We start from the raw sequence: 22,815 nt of genomic DNA, 5'->3' as shown, positions 1-22,815 counted from the left end.
CAAAGGTAAAATGCAGCACATTGCACCAGTAATTAATTGCTTGGTTAATGTGGTGGTATATAGCCTGATCCTCTTCAGGGTGCTATGAATTTACCTTTCTGTGTTTCAAGATCAGAGAGTACTTCAGAATTTATTCAAAATAAGCACAAATTACACTTTGTGATTTAAAAAACAAAAGGAAGAAGAAAAATACTTTCTGTTTCAAAAGAAAAAAATAACCTTTTTTCAGTGGAAATTATTATTTATTACTGTTATGGTTATTTAGATTCTACTCAAATGAGTAATCACTAAGTCAAAACTGTAAATTCTATCCGTTGCTTCCTTGTTCTGGAGTTAAACTTGTTTGCATTTTATTTGCAGCCTAAAGACAATATTTTACTGCAAATTCATTCATAAAGTTTTCAAATCTTTACAAACTACACATACCAAGTATGATGGGCCTGAGCTAGCCAACAGTGGGCTAAGACTTATTTCTAGTTCCTATCTCAAGTTCTCAACACCTTGTCCTAAATTTAAATTACTAGATTGTTAAAGTATTATATTATTCCTGACTCTTTTCATCATATAGCAGAAACTCCCCTATTGTTCATGTACTTCTGGATCATCTATAGCAACTTGTTCCATATAAAACCTAACTGCAGCTCAGATTCAATATTTTCCTAAAATTCTTGGGAAAAAACCTTCAGATCTTGTATCATCTGTCAAAAAATGGACTCTCAGAAGCTAGAAAGAGAAATCGGAGTCCTAGAACCAAGACATTTTCTCTAAATACTCTCTTTTTTTACATCAGGATGTCACACTTAGCTTGAATGCCATAGATGTTCTCAACATTGGTGGAATTTCCTTTTCAGAGAATCATAGGCTACTGGAACCTCAAATTACTTAGGATTATCAATGGTAAACCCATAATATTTTACTAGGAAATCAACATGGAGGAAAAATATAGCTAAACGTGTGGTTTTTTTTTTTCCTGATGTCCATCCCTAAAACCAGTACACCATAAATTTCATTAGTTATGCCTTTTTTAAAAGTGTACTAAATGTGACATAACTGTAATATGTTAACAGGATTCCTCTTGACTTTGCAGCACTCTCAACAATAACAACATCACTCGGCTGTCCGTGGCAAGTTTCAACCATATGCCCAAACTCAGAACATTGTGAGTAGTCCTACTGAAACTGGCTGCTATTTTTATCGTTCCAGTATATATTTTTACCTCTGCCAAGTTTTGTCAGGTGTCTAAAAATACGTATATGGGCAAAGCAAGCATGAACTCAATTGAAAAGTATTGATGTAGCATGAGGTTGATGAGTGTGAAGTCTCTATGTGTGTCTATGGAAGCTGATTCTGAGAGGAAAACCTAACAAGCTATACTTGGGGCTCAGGAGATAAAGGAGTGGTTGCATCCTTTTCCATCAACTCTTTTAAAATGTGAGATGAATAAGTCTACGAAAATGGTTTTTGACCTCTTCCCAAATGGGTGGGAATCACTTTCCATAGTGCTGTATTCAGTTACAGAAAAGCTTCCCCTTCTAACCAAAAAAAACATGAAGGCAGGGGGAATTCTCCTTTACATGTTACAGCTATATAGAGAAATAAATTGATGTTTTCTGAAAGTCAAGAATTTGTTTTACTTTGAGCTATTGAATGGGTCACATTTCATTTAGGAACATGGGAGAATCTTTGATTGACTGTCAGATGTGATAAATGGGAAATCTTTATGCTTTTATTACTGTACTGCTAGCAGACCTAATTAAACTAAACTGGCTCGCCGACATTCTTTGTAACATAAAATTATAGCATCATCCGGTTGTGCTATTATAATTAAAGTTGTGTCAGCATTTACAATAAGGTCCCCGTTTTTAGAGGTTATGACTTTCAAAGAGGAACACTTTAGTCTTCTAAAACAAAGCACAGTGAAAAGAGTGTGTATGCAGGTGACAGGAGCTGGAATTATTTTTTGGTATGTTTGTCCTGACTATGAATAAGTGTATGTTGTGTTGAGTGGCAAAACCAGAACATATCAAGGTTTAGTCCTGAGACTCACTTTCAAACAGATTTTTTAGTGAAACGGGAGTTAGAAATGAGTAGGGTGCTTCTATCAGAAGTCAAGAGTAACTGTTACTATTAAAGAACTACTTTTACAAAAGGTCTCTCCAGGTTCTTTTATGCATGTTGGGTTGCACAACTGTTCTGAAATCAGTAGGGATATTCACCTGAGTTAACATACTGTTTGTAACTGAAGAAACTTCATACAGGTGAGTAGCTCTGTGGATTTCATAACAGAATTGTAACTATTCTTGCTTGGACAAACACTTAAATAGTGCTGACCATGGGCATTTGGCAGCCTCAGAGAGATTTTGTTAATAGAATTTCATTCTTTCGGGTGTGAGTCTTGAAAAAAATCATGTCTGTACTTCTTTCAAACCTTCAAATACAATTTGAAGTATTGTCTTGGTATAAAATACGATATTTCTGAACCACAAAATGCAGTGAATCAAATTAGCAATATTTATATTTTCTTTGGTTGGGATATTTCATCCTCTGAAAATATATTTTAGAAACAAATTAAACTAGACACAGATTATCACTGTGACATCCCATTTGCAGTCAGAATATGCTTGTATAGCTGTATTGATTTCAGTGGCATTAGTTCTGATTTGCAATGATGTTCTTGCCTACAGCTGGCCACAGATTGTACTGAATGACTGTGCTGTATCGTGAGCTATATTTGCAAAGCACCAACCCAAGATTAGTACAGGAAAATATATTGCCTTTAATTTCTACTCATTTGGGGGGGGAATTGTTAATATTTTTGTTCATGTTGGTTACGCATTTCAGGTTACTTTGAAGATTTATTTTACAATGGATTAATTAAACTCCTTTTCTGAATTTCTTGCACTTCCTTTCCAGTTATTTAGTTAGGATTGAGCACATCAACTAAAAAGGACCAAAAGGACATAACCTTGTTATGGATGATTCTGAGTAACGACTTGATTTATAGCTGTGGACATCCTTTTCTGTAGTTTGAGAAAATGTAAGAGCTAGGGAAGAGTAATTTACCTAATTTAGTGAATACATTTGTCTGATATTTTATCAATGGCAAAGTGCTTTTTGACACTTGGCAAGGAGCCGCGGTCTTGTGTCAGACCGCTGCAACAGAGAGACAACCTCCTTAATTCCATCACTTGCTTTCGTTTGGTCTTTTAATTTTAGGCATTGCTTAGAACATGGGTCCCTAGTAGCCAAAAGCAACTAATACCACTTTCTGTGGTTAAACAAAAAGAGAGGAAATCAGAAAAGAGATATGAAAGAAGGTGCTTTATATTGAGTTATTACTCTATCTTGTTCAGCAGAAAATGAGTATGACCTGTTACAGGGATCTTTCAGGCTGTTTCTATAGAGACTAATAATGGCCTGACTTACAGATATATCTAATTGGAAACCAAATCTTTTATTAACTCTTATTTCTGACAGTGTATTATCACCACAGGGCAATTTTCGTGAGACATTTTTGTCTTATTCACTATTTGTACAGGTCTGGGCTAAAGAGTCCCACAGCAGCTTTCAAGCTCTTGTGTATTTACTTCTTTCTTTTAGACAAGAGACAGGCAACTACAGATAAGTTAATTTATTAGGAAGTGTTCTTTTTTCTTCTAATTAATTAGACCACAACCAAAAAGTAATTTTCCTGCTTGTAAATTTTCCTGCTTGTATAGTTTTCTTTATTATCTTGTAACTCCCAGACTTTCAATGAAAGATGTAAAAAATCGATTCCTCATTAACACTTGTATATTAATACAACAAATTGGCATAGTTGCTTGCTGGAGGGAGGGTTGGGCAGATTGGCTGCTTTTCTGTTTGTTCTTCCTAATTTAAAGGTATTGGCATGTCTCTTTCCATGCAGTCGTCTTCACTCCAACAACCTGTACTGTGACTGCCACCTGGCCTGGCTGTCTGACTGGCTGCGGCAGCGGCCGCGGGTCGGGCTCTACACCCAGTGCATGGGGCCGTCCCACCTCCGGGGGCACAACGTGGCCGAGGTCCAAAAACGGGAGTTTGTCTGCAGCGGTAAGGGAAATAGATTTGCTCATCCAGTCCTGTTTTGAAACACACCTACCAACTGCTCAGTGGTGGTTCTAGTGCTGCATGTTGACTTTTGTTAGCTTTTGCGTAATCCAAGAATTAATGTTTATTAAAAAAAAAACCTTAATAATTTTTATGAGTATTTGTATCTTGTGTGGGGGTGCTTCTGTCCTTAAAAACTTTGTGTAAATGCTGCATTCACACAGATTGTATAGCCTTCTAAAGGTATAATTATGGGGGACAGATGCAGGAAATTAAATAAAAGCTGCACTTATTGAGAACATAAAGCCTTTACTAATAAGGAAATATTATTATTATTTTTTAAAAACTTTACAGATTGATGCTTTTTCTTGTTGTTGTTTTCTGCCATTTAAATACTATTTTGAATCCCTAAGTAGCTTTTTGAATTTTATTGGTATGCTTTAATGCATCAGGTTATTTTTTGGTATAAAATAATGAAATGACTAACAGTTCATTACTAATCACATTTTCTCTATTCAATTTTTTTTCCTTTATTCATATCTTCCAGATGAGGAAGAAGGCAAGTTTATCTTTCTTATTTAAATATTTTTAGACTCAGACTGAAAATCTTCTGTAAACTTTGTCTGCTGTTTCAAGTTTCCTCAAGAACATTAAAAACCCGCTGCAATATTGCTATCTGTCTTTTCAGTGATTCATCAGAGTTTCTTCTACTGGCTGATTTTCTGCAAAGTCCCAGAAGCCTATTGCCAAATATGCCAAAATTTGCACAGATCCATGCTTTTAAAAGTTTATGGAGAGCACAGTGTTCTGTCCTTTTTAAACAGTCTCTGACATCAAAGTGTAAGGCACTGCCATCTTCACATGGCAAATGCTAGCAGTATTCTTGCCACTAGTTCTGCCTTTATGTACATTTAAAAGGCCTCCTAATGAGATAATTTTGTATGTCTTATTTGTAAATGTTATGGCTGCAGAGCCTGAGTGTCACGAATGGTGTCATAACTTGGTTATTATAATTATTATTAGGAAGAGGGATAACCATGTTTTCTGCCTGGATCACAGTATTTTTATTTAATAAAGCTAAATGAAACATTTCCTCCCTGTAAGTAGAAAACAAGCAGTGTGTGTTATCAGTTTTGGCAACTGTTTGTACTTTTGTAACACATACATAAATGTGAAATCAAATTATTATATTGTAAAATTCCATCTCATAGAATCATAGATTTGGCTTGGAAGGGACCTGAAGATCATCTGTTTCCAGCTCCCCTTCCATGAGCAGGGACACCTTCCACCAAATTAGATTGCTCAAAACCCCATCCAACCTGGCCTTAAAAGACTAATCTTTTCAGCAATTTAAAACTTGGGCAGTTATTATATAAAGTTGCAAGTGGGAACAGCACAGAGCTGCAACTTACGTTGTCAGTGTACCCTTCCTATATTAATATATGATATTAAGTATTGTGAGAGTGATCTTAAATTAAATTGTGGTTTCATAGTCAAGAAGTTAGTATTTTCTTTTTTTCCCGAGAATTTCAAAACAATCCCTAGCTTTTTTTTAACTTAATGAAAAAAGAAAGAAAAGGAGGGCATCATGCCTTTCTCATTCTTTTGTGTCTTTTTGTATCATTACAAAACAGCTATTCCGTATCATTAAATCAATAGAAGAATGATAATATATTTAAGAATGTGCAATCTATCTATTTGCAGGAAAATATAATAAGTTTTTTACTTTAGAAAACATACCTAAATACAAAGTGGTGATGCTTAAATGCAGTTAAAAATGCTGAGTTTAACATACAGCACTAAGAAATCAGGATGAACTCCTGTATAAATTAGCTACCAGAGTTAGTGAGAATGGTACAACCGTGGGAGGAAGAAGTCTGCTAAGCTAAAACTGAGAGAATAACAGCTGTGTGAAAGCTGTTAAGTATTATTGTGTGAGACAAAATAAAAATGTCACAACTCCAAAATATAGAACTGAAGGACCATATTCAAATAAATAGTTGCAGAACAGAACTGTAACAACAGGTCACCTTCAGTTCTTGTAGCATAGTTCATTCATTTCTCTTGACATGCATTTTTAATACTACACAAAGTTCTGAAAACGAAATAAATTAGTAATTAGGTTTTAATAGCATTCAATAAATAAAATATACCTGAAATATGGATCACACTTAGTCTTATTTGTTGAAACGATTTTGAATGGGTGTTGCTAAAGCAGTTGAAAAATTATGTAATGCTAGCACAGTAGTTGAGCATTTTTCTTTAATCTCTCAGTATTGAATGTTACAATTAACTGTGTATTTAAATTAATGCAGTTTGAAAGTATTGATAGGCTACAATGTATATTTTAGAAGTTCTGCCTTAGATTTTTCAAGTAAATGTAAAATGTTTTCCTTTGCAGGTCACCAGTCCTTTATGGCTCCATCCTGCAGTGTCTTGCACTGCCCTACTGCGTGTACCTGTAGTAACAACATTGTGGACTGTCGTGGGAAAGGCCTTACTGAGATCCCAACAAACCTTCCAGAAACCATTACTGAAATGTGTGTAATCTGCCTTTTTTTGGATGAATTTGCAGAAAAAAGTTTTTTCCTATGTATTCATTTTTGTTATTTGTATAAATTCGTGCATTATATAGGGTAGGAATTTTGGTGTATGCATTCAACTTAAGATATAAAAGGCATATGTAGGTTTCTGAAAACATTTAAGATCTTTATGTTATCTTCTGAGTTAGTTTTTATGTGCTACTCATAATTCATAGTTAAAACTGCATTTTGAGTTCACTTTAAATGACTTTGGGAATTCTTGCTTTTCTACAAGTGAGTGGCTTTTCACTGCAGATTATAAACTCCATTGCTTTTAGGGTTGCTTTCTGTGCTGGTTTTGGCTGGGGTAGAGTTTTTTTCACAGTAGCTGGTATACTGCTACGTTTTGGATTTGTGCTGTTGATAATTCAGAGATAATTGATAATTCAGTGTTGATAATTCAGAGATGTTTCCGTTACTGCTGAGTGGTGCTTACACAAAGTCAAGGCCTTTTCTGCTCCTCACCCCACCCCACCAGCAAGCAGACTGGGGCGCACAGTGAGTTGTGAGGGGACACAGCCAGGACAGCTGACCCCAACTAATCCAAAGGATATTCTATACCATTATGGCATTACACTCAGCACATACAGCTAGGGGAGGAAGCAAGAAGGAAGAGATGTTCAGAGTGATGGTGTTTGTCTTCCCAAGTCACTGTTAAGTGTGATGGGGTACTGCTCTCCTGGAGCTGGCTGAACACCTGCCTGCCCACGGGAAGTGGTGAATGAACTCTTTGCTTTACTTTTGCATGGAGCTTTTGTTTTACCTGTTAAACTGTCTTTATTTCAGCCCAGAAGTTTTCTTATTTTTACCCTTCTGATTCTCTCTCTCCCATCCCATTCTGGGAGGAGTGAGCGAACAGCTGTGTGGATTTAAACTGTGACATTTACCTTCAGTCACTTTATTCATCAGAATTCCTATTAGAGAAGCATAAGAAAGCAAAAATAAGGTATAGTCTTTGTGTTAATACCACCTGCCTGTGGATAGAAGAGCCTGCACGCTGATAGGGTTGCCTGACATGTCATATACAACAGAAACATGTACAAAATTACAATCATGTCCTGACTGTAGAGAAGAGTCATAACACAGATGTCATAGGGCCTTCTGTCTTCCAAAGCAATGTGACTGAGAGGTTGTGTGGGCACAGAAGGAAAGTTACTGCTGCGTTGTCTTCTGTGTGGGGAAGCAACAAAAGCAAGGGGTGAGCTTGCTGACAAGACAGGCAGGAACATGAGCATCTTTCTCTTCTGGGAATGGTGGAGCAGTGTTTTGGAAGGGAAGCTGGGAGTTCCCTTTACGGAAATAGTAGGAAATTAGCTGTGACAACAACCTGGTAAAGTTTTCAGAATAAAAAGCTTGTGAGCACCTTGATGATATAAGGTGATGTTAAGAATTTCAGATAAGGGAGGTGAGGGGAACAGATGCCTGAAGTGAAAGGGAAGACATCTCCTGAACATACATCCTGTTGTAAATAGATCTCTGATTTTCTTGAAAGTTTAAAAACAGGTCTCCACAATGAGATTTTAATTGGCTTGTTGATACCTGACCTGTGTTTTTGAACTTAACAGGGTTTGGAACTACTGTGGTTTTCCTCTAAGGATGTGAATAATCATCACATCTGTCAGTTCATTATTACTGCTGTTAAGACTGACCTGGCTGACCCTGCCCGACCCAATTCTGTATAATACAAACACTTCTTTTGCCTTTTACCCCTCTCAGAAAAATTCCTCTGCTTGCAAATAAAGTGACTCTTTCATAAAATCCATGCACAATGCCCGGGAAGGCTGTACGAGACCGTTCTCACTATTTAATGAGTTGTATACTGGCGTTTACTTGTTTATGTGCATCTATGTGCATAGAGAAGAAGAAGAAAATATTGCAAGAAAGAAAGAGGGAGTATGTGTCAAAGAGTCCCCACTATATGCTGCTAGCCACTGGAGCTAACCACTGGTTACAGACACTGAAGACTGACTTTTGTGTACTATACTTTTCTTACGTATGTAAGAAATTCTGTTGAGTTTTAGGCATGGAATACCATGATCTTCAGCAGTTTATTGTCCTGGAGGGTAAAAGTAACCATGTAGCAGCCCCTTCAGTATTTGGCTAAACATTTAAGAGATTGCAGACTGAGGCTCAATGTTTCCTGCTAGTCTGGGCAGCATTCAGAGTCCAGGGTGAGGCCTTTTCACGTTCTGAGATCCATAATCCATTGAAATGTAGATATATATGTGTGCTCATATAAATACATACAGTGCATATAGTTTACAGTGATACAGTGTAAACTATGTTATCTCTCTGTATTGTATGTAGTCCATAGGTGCTGGCTAAATAAATTGCAGGTCATATCATTTTGCTCAGTTAAGTAACACCAGTCATGCCATAAGACCTCAATATATGTTTATTTAAAAGCAGGTGTAAGAAGAAGTAGAAAGTTAGAAAATCAAACTTTAGTAATTATTTTGTATTGAACAGATGCACACCAGTGAGTGTTGGTACGATGAAAAAACTGAACTTCAGTGATTGACTTAGATTTTGAATAACACAGACTGATATAAAATATGATTCAAGCCAGTAGTAGGCTGCACTTACCGTATAGAGAGAATAAAACTCTCCTGTTGGGTGGCAGGTAAGGAGAGAAATGTACAGGAAAAGAAAGAAATAAAATAAGGCACAAGAAATGCCCTGAAATCAAGAGATAAACTGAGTGGAAGAATTAGAGTAGATGATCTTATGAGTATTTGATGAGAATCACAGGATCTTTTTTGCTTCCTTGTCAATAGGTTGAAAAGGAATTGAATTTTTTACAAATAAATATATTTTATGGTTGTATGGGGAAAGCTTTATGCTATACTCATTGCTTTATTGTGAATAAAATAATTAGTTATAGTTCTCTTATGATTCTTATGGGTGGTAGGTGTATTTACCTTCTTAGCATCAAAGAGAATGAGAGACAGAGAAGAGGCTGGAAAATGAGTGGTTTACAGAGTGAAAAAGGTTTTACCAATAGTGAAATGAGAGAAATCTGAGACTGGATCAAACCAGCACTCCACCCTGGCCAGTGGCTCTCATCAGTTGTTCCTGAAGAATGTTTTGGAAACAGAAATATACAACTTCAGAAATAAAACACCAATAGCACAAGTATTTTCTTTGCTCCCAAGGTGTGTTGGGGTTCCTCTGAATCTGGAAAATTTGCATAGCTTTCAGGAAAAAAAGGATTTTCGTTGAAATTTCCAATCTGCTTTAAACCCAACAATGTTTTAAATTTTCATGTTCTATTAAGGTAATAAATTCTGGGGGGAGGGAATTGCACTCAAAATCTTCCAGTTTAAAATACAGTCTTCTAAAGTTTCACTGATGTTCCTCTCTCTTTGTAGAGGGAAAGAAAATGCATTCACATTCATAATTTGTCCTATCACCTTCTATTTTGCATGCCACCCTCAGTCATCTCTTCTCTAAACCAACTGTTCCAAGTTCGTTCAATCTTTTGAATGCCAAGACTTACCATGTCTTAATTAGTCTCCTCCTCTTTCTCTGAATTACTTTCTAAATTTTTTTTATTTGCAATGACCAGAGTTGAATACAATATTCCAAATGGTAGTGAACCATCAGGTTTTTATTAATGGAATTTTAGTTTTCTTTCATTTGCCTTTTGCAACCTAATAATATTATGTAATTGCCAGTACACATCGCACCATGTTTTTTCTTGAATTATCCATGCAGAGTCCTAGGCCTGTATTTTTAGCTGTTAGGATTTTTTCAGGAACCAGAAGTTTGTAGATGTAATCTTATTATACCATCCACAGGCATTTCTGAACATTGAATCAGGCTGTATGTCACTTTTTAAAGCTGCTCTGTGAAAGACTTCAGTCCTCTCTACTTTTAACTGACTACAACATGCAGAAAGATTGTGACATTCCAGTATTGTTATCATACAATAAAAAGTGTTTTAAAGCTTCTTTTTTAAAGAAGTACTCTGCAACTGTTGCTTATAGCAACCCCTTGAGATTAGATTGGAAAGAATTATTGTATCCCACAAAATAATAGTTTTTTTTCACTTATTCCCTAGGCGATAATGTTGTCAGTATGCCAAATGGTAACTGACAGTAAACACTTGAAGAGATGAGACCACGCTGTCATGGTAGTGTTAAGAATACTGAGGAGTTGCTGAACACAAGACAGAAGGGTATAGTGAGCCCTGTATTTCCACCACTGCTATACAGTTCCCACACACATGGCTTTATTACCTCGTCGCCATTTTAAGCACATGCTTTGGCAGGAGCTCCCCAGTTCTCAGGGAGAGAGGAAAAGAGAAATGTGCTGGCTCCCTGTTGTCTTCTGAAGGATGTACAGGCTTTAACAGCCAAATTCTTATTTATTCACTCATCTTTATAATACTACCATCACCAGGTTCTTGTGCACACTGCAAGAAAATTGGCGTGACACTTCCATTTTACCTGCACTAGATGTTGTCCAATCTTTTCAGTACTTTTCCTTACTTGTTGATCTTTCTCTGCATTTTTGGTTGAACATTGTCATCTGATTTTCATACTTCGCTGATAGGGATGTTTGAAAAATCCACGATGCTTTCAAATTCCCTTACTCTGAACAAGTTTCTCTGCCCTCTCTCCCCTCTTTATGGGCTGTATTTGCAGAAATCAGTGCTAAGCACTACTAGCGTGTCATGTTATGCTTCAGCCAACTTCATGGTCAACAAAAACCTCTGGTGTTTACATCTGTCCTTCTTTTTGTCTTTGCTTTATTGTATTTCGTATTAATAATGTTCTCCTGTGAGGCTGACATTAAACTTTGTGCGCCCTCCTTTATAGAGCTGTTTAAAATTCAACATCTTATTTTTATGAGATTTTGTTTTTCCATCCATTTCTACCTCTTTATTATTTGTTCTTATATGGACAGCAGGTTACTTTTAATAAGAATATAAACCACATTTACTTTTTGAAGGTCCATAGTCCCATTATTTTTTCTTGACTTTTTTTTTAAGTTTTCTTTGAACACATACTCATAGTTTTGTGATATTTTGCCATGTTCTCTATCCATTTCTTCCATCCTTTCTCTCAAAGGAAAGCCTGACCTCAGTCAACTCCTCAGTACCCTATGAAGCACAGAGTTCTTTCTCTTTGCCCAACACAAACTTTCTTTGAAAAAAATGTCATCTGATCTGTTTCTGCACAGAAATACTTTGTAATTGTTACATTGTCAGTCCATCTGGGGCAATGTTGCATAAAACCAAGTGTTATTAATATTATTGCTGTTCCTTCTGATGTATATAATTAAACTGCAGGTTTGAACTGTATGTTCCATGTTGACAATTTTATGCCTTTTTTTCCTCAGTGGGGTTGATAAATTAACTTATATCTAAATAATGTGTAAAAAACCAACCAACCAACCAAAACAAAGAAAAAAGCCACCCAAAACCTTTAAATGGAATATTGAATTTCTTAAGTATTAAACACTGGCAGTTTCAATTGTGTAAAATTTTGCATGTTGAAACTCTGAGTGAGCTCTCTGGGGAAAAGTACAAGAAAAGGCTTTCTGTTTAGAGTCTAATACTGATGTTGTGACTTTACACTGCCTTGGTAGCTTTACTGTCTTGGAATGCTGTTTTAAGACATTAGAAACTGCCTCCTCTGCTGATGGCTACTGCTTCTGTAGCAAAACTGGCAAGGAGAGTATGTGCTTGAACTGCACTGCAGCCTGTCTCCAAGTTTGGTGGGATAACCTAAACCGCTGAGAAAATAGAACTGGAAGCTGAAGTGGTTTAGGAAAGAGCAGGCATTCTGTGATGCCAGTTGCCAAAATGCTGTTTCATTCCAGTATAGTTTAATTTACTGGTGACTGTCAGGGTATTGCTGAGAGGGTTTTGTCACACTCCCAGTCTGAGTTCTCAATTGGTGCAGAATCACTTGGCTAAAACCAGGAATTCCCGTTGGGTGAAGTCAGTTAGCAGACCATGCGTTGTCTGCCAAGTGTCTCTTGGGAAGATGCCTTCAGAAACAGGACTGCTTATCTCCAAGTAGCTGCCAGTGAAAATGGAAGGAGAATAAAGCCTGTGGTGTCCTCTATTTTTCCCTTCTGTGTGATAAAGCTTGGAACAAAATTAAGTATTCGGCATCTCAGTAAATGTAATTCTTAATCCTTATTGACTTAGTACAATTGTATCTGTTCCAGTTACACCCTTTCTGAAAAATTAATCCCCACTATATTATCTAAATAAACTCACACACAGCTAAATAAGAATACCTAAAGTTTTCTTTTCAGGGTTTGTCTGATCAATGTGATATTATTTGAGAAAAAAATACTTCATATTCCATATGTATTTTGAGAAAGAAAATATTTGGTTGTGCACCAAAACTTCTCCAGTTTTAGTGCACCTAGGAATTCTGCAGGAAGCACAGAATTAAAAAGGTGCACAGATGCACCTTTGCCTCTGGGTCAAATGAAAAGGCTTCATACCATAAGTGACCTGCAGGAAGCATTTTGGGAACTTAAATGAATTTCCCATAGGCCTATTACTTTAATGTCTCTATTGTAATGTTCTGAGGCAAAATACAATGCCCATAGATGTTACATATGAATAATCTTCAAACTTTTGTTATTTAGTATGCCTTTAGCCTTTTCTCATTGACTTAAGCAAAGCATGATACATTATTCATTCGTTCATCTCAAACGTAATTTGAGTTGGTTTAGATTTGTTGTTTAAACCTCACCCCTTTTACAGTAATTTTAGGGGATACCCTTTCATTGGCAGTCTTTTGAGCTTAACCAACTTAAGTGGCCTAATGCACCTAGCACTTTCCTCCTTTGTCATGCAGTTCATATATTAAAGACATTAAAGGTCATTCTTAAGGTTCAAAACTATTACTGTAATTGGTTTTAGGAAGCATAGCCTTTCTAATGCTGATAGCATTTATCAGTCTCTATGCAGGCATTCCTTCCACATTTCAGTTTTTCATCACTTTTAATCTCTTTTCACTTGGTTTCATTTTGAATTCACCTTCTGAAAATTCTGTGAATGATCAGCAGAAATAATTCTAGTTCCCTTAGAATAGAGACTTTTTTGGCATGTGTTCAAACACCCTATGAGAAACCTTACAAACAGCAGCCCGGCAGCAATTCTATTAATTGTACTGGTACCTTCTCTCAGAATGGTGTAAGTGACAGGCTCTTATTTCAAAAGAGGCCAAAGAGCCATTAATGAGCTGGACTACCTTGTGAAAATGCTACACTTACATTCTTCTGATTTTCTCTTCTCTTTCATGGCTTGAACTGCCTGTCAAAGTGGTTCTAATACCTCATTCCTTACTGTAATATAGAATCATAGAATCATTTAAAGTCATTATTCCTTAGCAAAATGTGCACATTTAATTAAGTCCTTCCTTTAAATGTTTTTAATCTTAACAAAAGTGAAGGAAAAATAATAATACACAGTGGTGTGTTGGGGAAGAAGCAAGTTTCCTCCAAGGAAGGGTGACTTAAGGGTTGCTGCTGTTAACTAAGGAACAGTTGTATAAGTAATTCTAATCTTTGTAAGCGGCAGAAAAGACCCTTAACCACATAATATGTGAAATGAGAGAAACCATATAGTAGTCAGGGATTTTAAAAGCTCGCCTTCACAATCCAGTGCAGTTATAAGCCTCTGACTTCCTATTACTATGACCTTTGGGATAAAATTTTTGTTTCTTGTGAATGAAGCTTTATAATGTTTGAATGCCAAAGCTGTATGGTTGTTTCATGATAACATTGTTTACATTTCCCACGAGTTTCCTAATTTGTTCCCTCAGTCTTGTCTTGTCTTACCCTCCTGTTTTCTAACTATTTTTCTTCATGTTTTCGTCTTCCTCCATCTCATTCTTCCTTATACTTTGTTTTCATAAGTCTGTTGATTAATGATTGTGTGTTATGCCAAGCACTCGACTACATCTTTGTGAGTCATGTGATATTAAGCAGGATTAAAAGCTCCTGAGATTGCTTCTCACAATAACACTCAGATTATATTAAAGGAGAAGTGGGGGAGGGGAGGGAAAGAAGGTGAAAGGAGAGAAAGGAGAAAAAGAAGAGGAAAAGAGGGGAGAGGAAATGAGATCTGACAGAACTGATTTTGACAGATGGACTTAAGCAAGATAAAGGGACCTGATCACAGTGCAGACACTTGGGGAAGTGCTTTGCGTACATGAGGAATTTTATTTGAGAACTGGGAGCTCTGTGTCTGCGTCTTTTCCAAGTGAAGCTTGGCATGTGTACAGTTTCACCATTTCTGTTGTCTTTTAAAATTCATCCTTACCCAAGAGTCCAAAGTACAGCCTTAAATAAATAGCTGTTGAACAGAGAGAGGCTTACATTGAGATGCAAAGATACTTCTAAGGATGACCTTTTACAGAGAAAAGTCACTTGAAAAGGGTTTAGGTGTATTTATTGTAGACAGCTTAAAAACTCACATCGGAGAAAAACACTGAAACATCAGAGATAAGGCAGATTTCTCTATTTTTAGAGCTCAAAAAATGATTTGGCTATCTCCAGTAGTCTGACAGAAATGAGAGCAAACCCTGCATCTTCACAGCTTGAAAGAAATGAGGAATGCTGTGGGGAGGATGCAGTAAGTTACAAGACATTAAACTGATTATTGTTTTCCAGTGTTTTCATTTGTTTCTGCTTTTTAGTTTAAATCAAAACATCAGTCTTTTTAGGACTTACTCAGAATGTCAGTTCATATATGTCATTTACCTCTTAAGCCGTTAAGCCATGAGCCAGTCTTGCACATCTAGTGAAGTTTTGGAAAGGTTTTTCCAAGTTGGTTTCTATATATACATATGTATATGTAGTCATTTACAGTTTATTGCTAAGATTTTTAGTAGTTTACAAGAATTCCCTATAAGTGTGTCTGCTGTTTTTGAGAAAATATATGTTAATCTTACAATGCTACCCAAAATAGATAAAACTCTTCGGTCGCACTATAAAATTTTTCACAATCATTTAATTATTCTTATAGCACTTTTTGAAATTTTTCTGTTTTATCAAAATCTTTTCCTAATTCCTGTTATAATAAATATAGAGTGTATGCAGGTGTCAAGGGAAAAGATTATATCTACTTATGGATTAAAAAAAAAATAATTATTATAGCATTCAGTTGCTTATGTATAATGATACATACTTTGGTCAGTAGGAAGCCAGAAAACTGTCCAGTTTTGAATTTTCAGTAATTGCTGGATTAAAATAAAGTGCATTAAATAGTACTTAAGAAACTAAATGCACCTCGACAGATGCATATGGTCTTACTACTTTTTAATCAGCTCTTAAACTAACACTCCAGACTTTTGAGCAACTTCATATAGTTGCCCTGTTTTTAAAATTAACTTTTCTTATGTATGCTTCTCTTCAACTATACTTTATGTGTACTTTTCCTCAAACCTTCTCTTATCTTCTTTCCTTCCCCAAAGTTTGTAAGACCGTTGTTCTTAAGATCAATCCTGACTAACACGTTGGACTTTATATTCAGAATTTTTACCAGTGGACTGTGGAGGCATACTGATTTTTTTTAGTGAAATCTAGAGCTTTTTCTTCTGTTTTGACTAAAAGTTAATGCATTTTTATGTCCAGAATAGTACATGATTTTTAGATGCATTATTATTAGTTATAATGTTTTACTTACATGCTTATATTTTCCCTAGAAGTTTGTTCAAAAGAATTCATAGAAGTACAGTTTTATATATGGAGGAGGATCAAAAAGATTCCTAATGAAACAGAAATATCTGGTGAAAAATAGCTGACATGAAACTAAAATTTTAGTATCAATATACACTGTTGTCTGAGGTTTTCCACATTCTGCAACACCAAATTTAAGAAATGTCCCTGTCCCTGCTTAGTTGGTTAAATACTGCAAATATGGCTGTTAATTTTGAAAATCTTTGCATGAAAACATACCTTTTACTACATCATAATTTTACTTGAAAGGTTTTGTGATTTGCCACTCCCTGTCATACATGACACTCAGTTTAGGCTGTTCATCTCTGGCATCAATGATCTGAATACAGTTCTCTTGCTGTACTTTTCTTTGATCTTGGGAAGGCCATTATTCCTTAGCAAAAGATGCATTACACCAATTGCAATATACAACAGTGGTTTGTGCAATTTATAAAAAATTTAGGAATTTGCTAAATCTTCATATCTTTCATGTGGTATGTACATAGAAACACACAATAATTACATGAATAATGAAAAATGCATTATCCCTGAGGCAATGTATTGAATAAACATGAAACAAATTAAGATTAGGTCAATTGTTAAGGTATTAACTTCTTCACCTTAACATATTTAATTTGCCAATGCAGATTTCACTAAATTACATTTAAATTATCTTTGGCATTCCTACCTCAGTATTTCTCAGGCAAAACTTAAAACATATTTCATTTGTCTGCCTCAAAAGTAGATGGTTTTGCTAATTTGATAGCTAATCCTACCTGCTTAGCACACACAAGAGAAATGATTTGTCATGCTCTTACTTGAATATCTTCCTAATCTGAAAATTACTGGTAAATCATGTGGCTTTATGCTTTAAAAAAAAAAGAAACACACACCAAACCACCTTTTTTATTTGAGTTGTCAATACGTTTTTGTACATATAACATCTAATCTGTTCTATATTAGCATGTGTTCCATGCTGCCATTGTTCATGTCTTTAGCTTTCTTCATACCCCCGTGTCCTATCTTGAAAACTAATTAAATTCAGACAACAGGATAATTTCAAGAGTTGAGAGGACATAGAGGCACAGAACACAAAAACTGGACAAGAAACAGATGAAACTAGTGCTGGTTTCCAGACACTGCGAGTAGGTACTGGCCAGAATGAACACCATTCCAACCCTGGGTGGTTTGTGCAACTTTCTGGTGGATGTTGAAGTAGAAGAGGCACCTTGAAGGACCTCTCTGATGCTGCCAAGGGAAAGAAAATAACTCGAGCATGGAATAAATGAATATTTTATGCAGGATGAAGGGAAGCTGGAGAAGGCCCATCTCGCTCTTCCAGAAAAACCCTTATAGATCTCTGGCAGCTGTGCCACACTCCAAAGGTGTTGTTACTCTTAGATTTTATTTTCACATATGGCTCTTCTGTGCTGATTACTTTTCCTCATAAATTATGTTAGTGAAGTCGTTCAAAAAGAAACTATGGATGCTGATTTTTCACTATTTTGTGTTTTGTCATCTATCCAGTGCTTTCTTCGTCAACACATTTCTAAATACATGGTGAAGTAACCAACCACGTATTCTAAATTAAAATGTTTTGATTTTTATGGCATATTCATGGTGTAAGTCCATGAACGGGTAGTGAGCACTCATGCCATAGTGTTGGTCTCACACAATGGGGGGATTCTCAAACTAATGTTTCTGCTCGTTTAGAACAGGTGGACAAGTCCCTGTTTGTGATAAGCCAAGAGTGTAGCAGGTTTATATCTTTTTTGTGAATTTATTACACTTACTCTGAACAGCTTGACTAGGTTTTGTACTATAAGAACTCTCATAAAAATACGCTAATTAGAGAGACTTTAACTTGACTCTAGGTGACTCAGGCTAATTGGGCTGGAGCCACACTGACAGAAGCCAAAGTACTGAGCAAATAATTCTTTAACAAGTGGTATATTTTGCCTACAACCTGAATCTGTAACAATGAAGGAATGTAAAGCCTATCATCATTAATGGTGCTCTAGGGTTCAGAGCACAAGATGGCCCTTTCTGTAATGAAAAATTAAACAAATGCAGGTTTGAGACTTACTTCTTAGTAAATGCAATGAATTGTTTAATAGCTTTAGAATGGCAATTCTTGTTACTTTTGTGATGTAATGCAGACTAAGGAGTCATCTGTCATTTAAAATCAATCCCATGAGGAATTATTTGATAGAACAATTAGATTTTAACAGTTTGGCAGGCTTTAGGGCAACATTGACAGCGATTCTTTATATGCACATATTTAGGAAACTGTCAACCAGATTTATCAATCAGAGCCTGAAAGTAAGAAGTGCAAGTAATGTATTCATTCAAAATACATCTTTTGTTTTGTTAGACATGGATGATATCACAGCTTTCAACAGAATTCTTTTGCTGCTAAAGTTAGAAGCAACATTTAGTGGATTTAAGTACTCTGGAGGTGCAGTTGTTGAGAGAGAAAAAAGGTACTTTGTCTAATAGACTCGAGGATTCCTGTAGCAAAGGGAGACCATTAATGTTTCCTTATTTTAAAAACAAACAAAAAACCCTCCCAAAGTCTGGCAGATGTTGCTTATGATGAGAGATGTGTTGGCTATGTATTGCAGTTCTTCAGATGCAGGAGCTGCACTCAATCCCATCACTGAAATCTATTTTCTGGTTTTTTGACAGCTGTTTTTGCCATTTATTTTAAAAGCAGATGGGGAAAATGCAAAGAAGAGCTGTCAATTTTATTACCATGTATAATCAGCATCTGTGCAATACATCAGACTCATTGCACAGCTTAAACTTTCTCTCTGTAGTAAAATTCCTTTGGGATTTCTTGGCGATCTTCTTGAAAGACTTTTTGTAAGTTAAAAGATACTGGAATTAAAAAGATAGATTAATTAGCTGCTAAAACCACTATTGTATTGCCCACATTTACTTAATCAAGATGTTATGTTCTAATTGCTTAATTATAAAATATACAGCTAATTTGCTCCTTCATATTCAAATTCATGTTTTCTTACCAATATGTTTTGGTTTATTTCATTATTACAAAATACTTGTTCTTGTCTCTGATCCGTTTACGTGCATTTAGGTGCAGAACATCTCTGTGAAGTTTTTTTTACCATTCTCTACTGAGCAGGCTTAGTATCTTGTACCCCATCTGCATGATTGAAAGTAAAAATGAGTCTGCAGAGAACAGAGTGTTCTTAATTCCCAGTCTACCCTCTTTTCTGGTGCAGCAGTCCTTCACAGAAATGACTTTTATAGTGGGAAAGTAAGCTAGTCTAAAAGTGTCAGTATAAATAAGCATGTTGTCTGTCTCCGTAAGTGCGGAAGTAGTAATCAGTAATGGTGTGTTGCAGGCTTATAGTAGAGAACAGCATCCTCCTGGAAAGTGTCAAGTGATTTACATGTCACAGGGCTCTCAGGGGACCGTGTGGGAAGAATCTGTCTACTGGCTGGGGACCTACTTTGATTTGATTTGATTAGGTTGGAAGTCACAACTGCAGAAGCACCTTTGTTTCTTAGAATAGTAAATGGTTGTACATTACAGTGTCTGCAGTGATAAGCAGAGGGGAAAGATTTCGAATGAGAAATGTTCACAGTGCATTTCCTAGATAGGAGAGATTAGGGTATAGCCTTCAAAAAAGGTTTCAACCAGTTTGGCAGCATTAAAAGACAGTAAAACACTTATGTATCGATGCAAGACTTCTTTGAAGCGAAACACTAAAAGGAGCAGGAGACTTAATACTAAGAGCATTAATTAGTGTTTGTATGGTGATGGGCAGAGTACTTTTTGTACATGAGGCATTGCAAGCTTTGATGAAGTATGTACTTAACTGTCCTCCTCCATTATCTTATCTTATTAAATATGCTACTAAAATTGACTGTGACTTTTGAAAAAGAAACCACCAAGGCACTGTTTATGATACATAGATGTTCATTTATAAGAAAGAATGACTTCTGGGATGACTTTGAAAGGAGATGTTGTGCACAAGATTTAATACAAAAATACTGGAATAATACATGGAAAAATACTGACACGAGCTTTTTGTTCTTTGGTGATATAATGATACTTCTTGCCATGTCATTTGCAAGCACCTAATAGCTGACTTTTTTGGCAATAGATAACTGTAAACCATCCTATTCCAGAATTAAAAATGTTTCATTTAATATGAAGCATTAATATAAAGGAGTTTTTAATTACTATGGATTTTATCAGTGGAATGCAAATTTCCTTTAGATATTAGCCTATCTGTACTTTGTGACCCTGGAATATATCTAATTAGATTTTCTCTAGAATAGTGGATGCAAATTCACACTCTGTGAAATTCAGTTGATTCTATGAAGATAAAGCAGAAGATTAGAGGATAATAAAGCTTGAAAATGTGAATTTGATTTACTTTCTTTACAGACAAAGTGGGATATAAAAGATTTTTTTTCTGTATTTATATAATCTTATTTTCCCTATCTTATGCTAATCTCATTTTCTAAAATGTGATGTGTTTCAGTGTGTAACTCACTTTGGCGTGAGTTAAAAAAGTCATATTTAGATGATCCTACTATAACAAATCCTTTATCCAGAAGAGCTTGTAAATTTATCCCAGCACTGCACAGTCTGTCTATTAGACTATAAATTTCTTACTGAAAGGAAATGTTAGGTAAAGTTGACATGAAGTTCATTTTCATATCCACCCATGAATTGGTAGCTTGCTCTACTAGAACTGCTAGAAAATTAGCTTGCAGAAGTACACTGTAGCAGGACTTCTTCAGGTTTTGGACTCATGTAATTTGTAGAGAAATTGGACAGCATTAAATTAAATCTGCTATTCCATCTTCTCATAAAAGCCGCCTACATGTATCCTGTAATGTACTTAGGTATTTCAGTTTATAGAATCAATATATATTTTTAATTAAGAGAGTAAACTGGAAAATACTTTGTGTCTTAATTTAATGCTAGACCTTGCATTACATGCCTTATTGTATGTAGTTAAGATAATTATATATTTAAAGATATGTGAATGTAGACTGGAGCCCCTCCAGCACCAGGTTACAAATCTCCACATCATGGACTGATAAGCAGAATTTATAAATGACGCTTGTGATAGCCTCATGTGGGAGCATTGCTACTGCAATATCTCTCTTTCCCGTATACCCAGAGGCATATTCCCCCAGTCTCCAGCAACCCAAGTCCTTCTCTGTAATATGGCTTAATTCTTCCCTGTCCTTTTTACCACCCACTATCCGCTTTCCAGTCCTCTGGTTACACCCTGTGAGTTTTCCTGTGCAAGTCTTTGGCTGGTTTTCAAAGCTCCACATCTGATAAATGTCTGGTCAGGCTATCCCTGGTAACCACCAGGCAGTTGATTGCTGCCAAATAGAGTGTGTAACAGGAATGGATGGATGGCAGTCATGCTCTTCAGGGCTGGGTTGATTTGGTTTCTCAACTCCTTCCAATTGCTAAAATGAGAAAGTTTTATTATCTGGAGATTTTACCTCTCTTTCGTTTAGCCACCTGAATAGAAAACTTATCTAGATGATAGGCAGGCATAATCTTTATTTCCAGGGAAAACTAAGCTAAAATTGTAGTGTAAGAACAGAAAATACTTGGGTTTGGCCTAACTTGTTAACTTCAGCAAGTTTTTACTTATTCTGATGTTTGCCTTCTGCATCCACCCAGGTTTACTGGAGACCAGCAACTTTGCTGCTTTGTAGCCTGGTCAGCACTCCTGATCTGGTGCAAAATGTGTTTCATGGGTCCAAAAGGCTCAGCCGAGGCAAAGGAAGAGTATGAAAGAGTATCGTGTTTATGGAAAAAGTTATCAATCTTGTGCCATGGGATTCACTTCAGTGTTTAAATTATACCTGAAATCTATAGCAAGGTGGCAACGTTTTTCTAGTTAAGTAGCTTTTTTAAAAAAGGACCCTGTGTAAAACAGCTCTGATGAAGTGAGATTTTCTGTGTGTAAGGAAGATTTTTCAGGAGCTTTGGGGTTTTTTGTTGGCTTCTTTATAATCTATTTAACAGCAAATTCTGCTAAAGTAAAGCATGATTAGACTAAAGGGATTTTTCGTATTAAATATATAAGTATCTCTATCTGAACAAGACTTCATGAAAGCAGCAAAAAAATCTTCAGTTTTATATCATGGTCTCTTGAGAAACTTTACAAAAAGAAACAATTTTTGTTAGAATATTTTCTTGGAAAATTTACTCAAAGTATATGAACTTATTTTATTAGTTACACTGCACACACAGACTAGTATGTTTCTATCAGTACAAAAGTGAAATAGGAGACAGTTAATAGGACAAGGGGAAAAAGAAAAAAATAGGCCAATTTTCCTCCATCTAGATTTAAAAACGCTCTTTCACCTTAGATTCTGAGTCAATGTCCTTGTAATTTAAAATAGCGCAGTAAATTTAGAGAATTTTGATTCATTTTATTAAATAGATTTTTGGCATTGCGTG

The 22,815-nt window shown here is 35.9% G+C and overlaps 1 protein-coding gene across 6 annotated transcripts in view; it reads left to right on the top strand.

The window, feature by feature from the left end:
• SLIT2 (slit guidance ligand 2) overlaps positions 1-22,815 on the top strand; it is a 265,859-nt gene that overhangs the window by 164,859 nt on the left and 78,185 nt on the right. For all 6 annotated transcript variants that reach the window (XM_017805302.1, XM_017805295.1, XM_017805287.1 and 3 more), the window contains exons 7-9: positions 1,088-1,159; positions 3,908-4,071; positions 6,470-6,608. In XM_017805302.1, the coding sequence (XP_017660791.1) occupies positions 1,088-1,159; positions 3,908-4,071; positions 6,470-6,608 (375 nt within the window). The remainder of the gene's footprint in view (positions 1-1,087; positions 1,160-3,907; positions 4,072-6,469; positions 6,609-22,815) is intronic.

Source organism: Lepidothrix coronata, unplaced genomic scaffold (genome assembly GCF_001604755.1).
Source record: "Lepidothrix coronata isolate B3197 unplaced genomic scaffold, Lepidothrix_coronata-1.0 Scaffold0, whole genome shotgun sequence".
Taxonomy (NCBI): Eukaryota; Metazoa; Chordata; class Aves; order Passeriformes; family Pipridae; genus Lepidothrix; species Lepidothrix coronata.
This window is presented reverse-complemented; position numbering and strand designations above follow the sequence as displayed.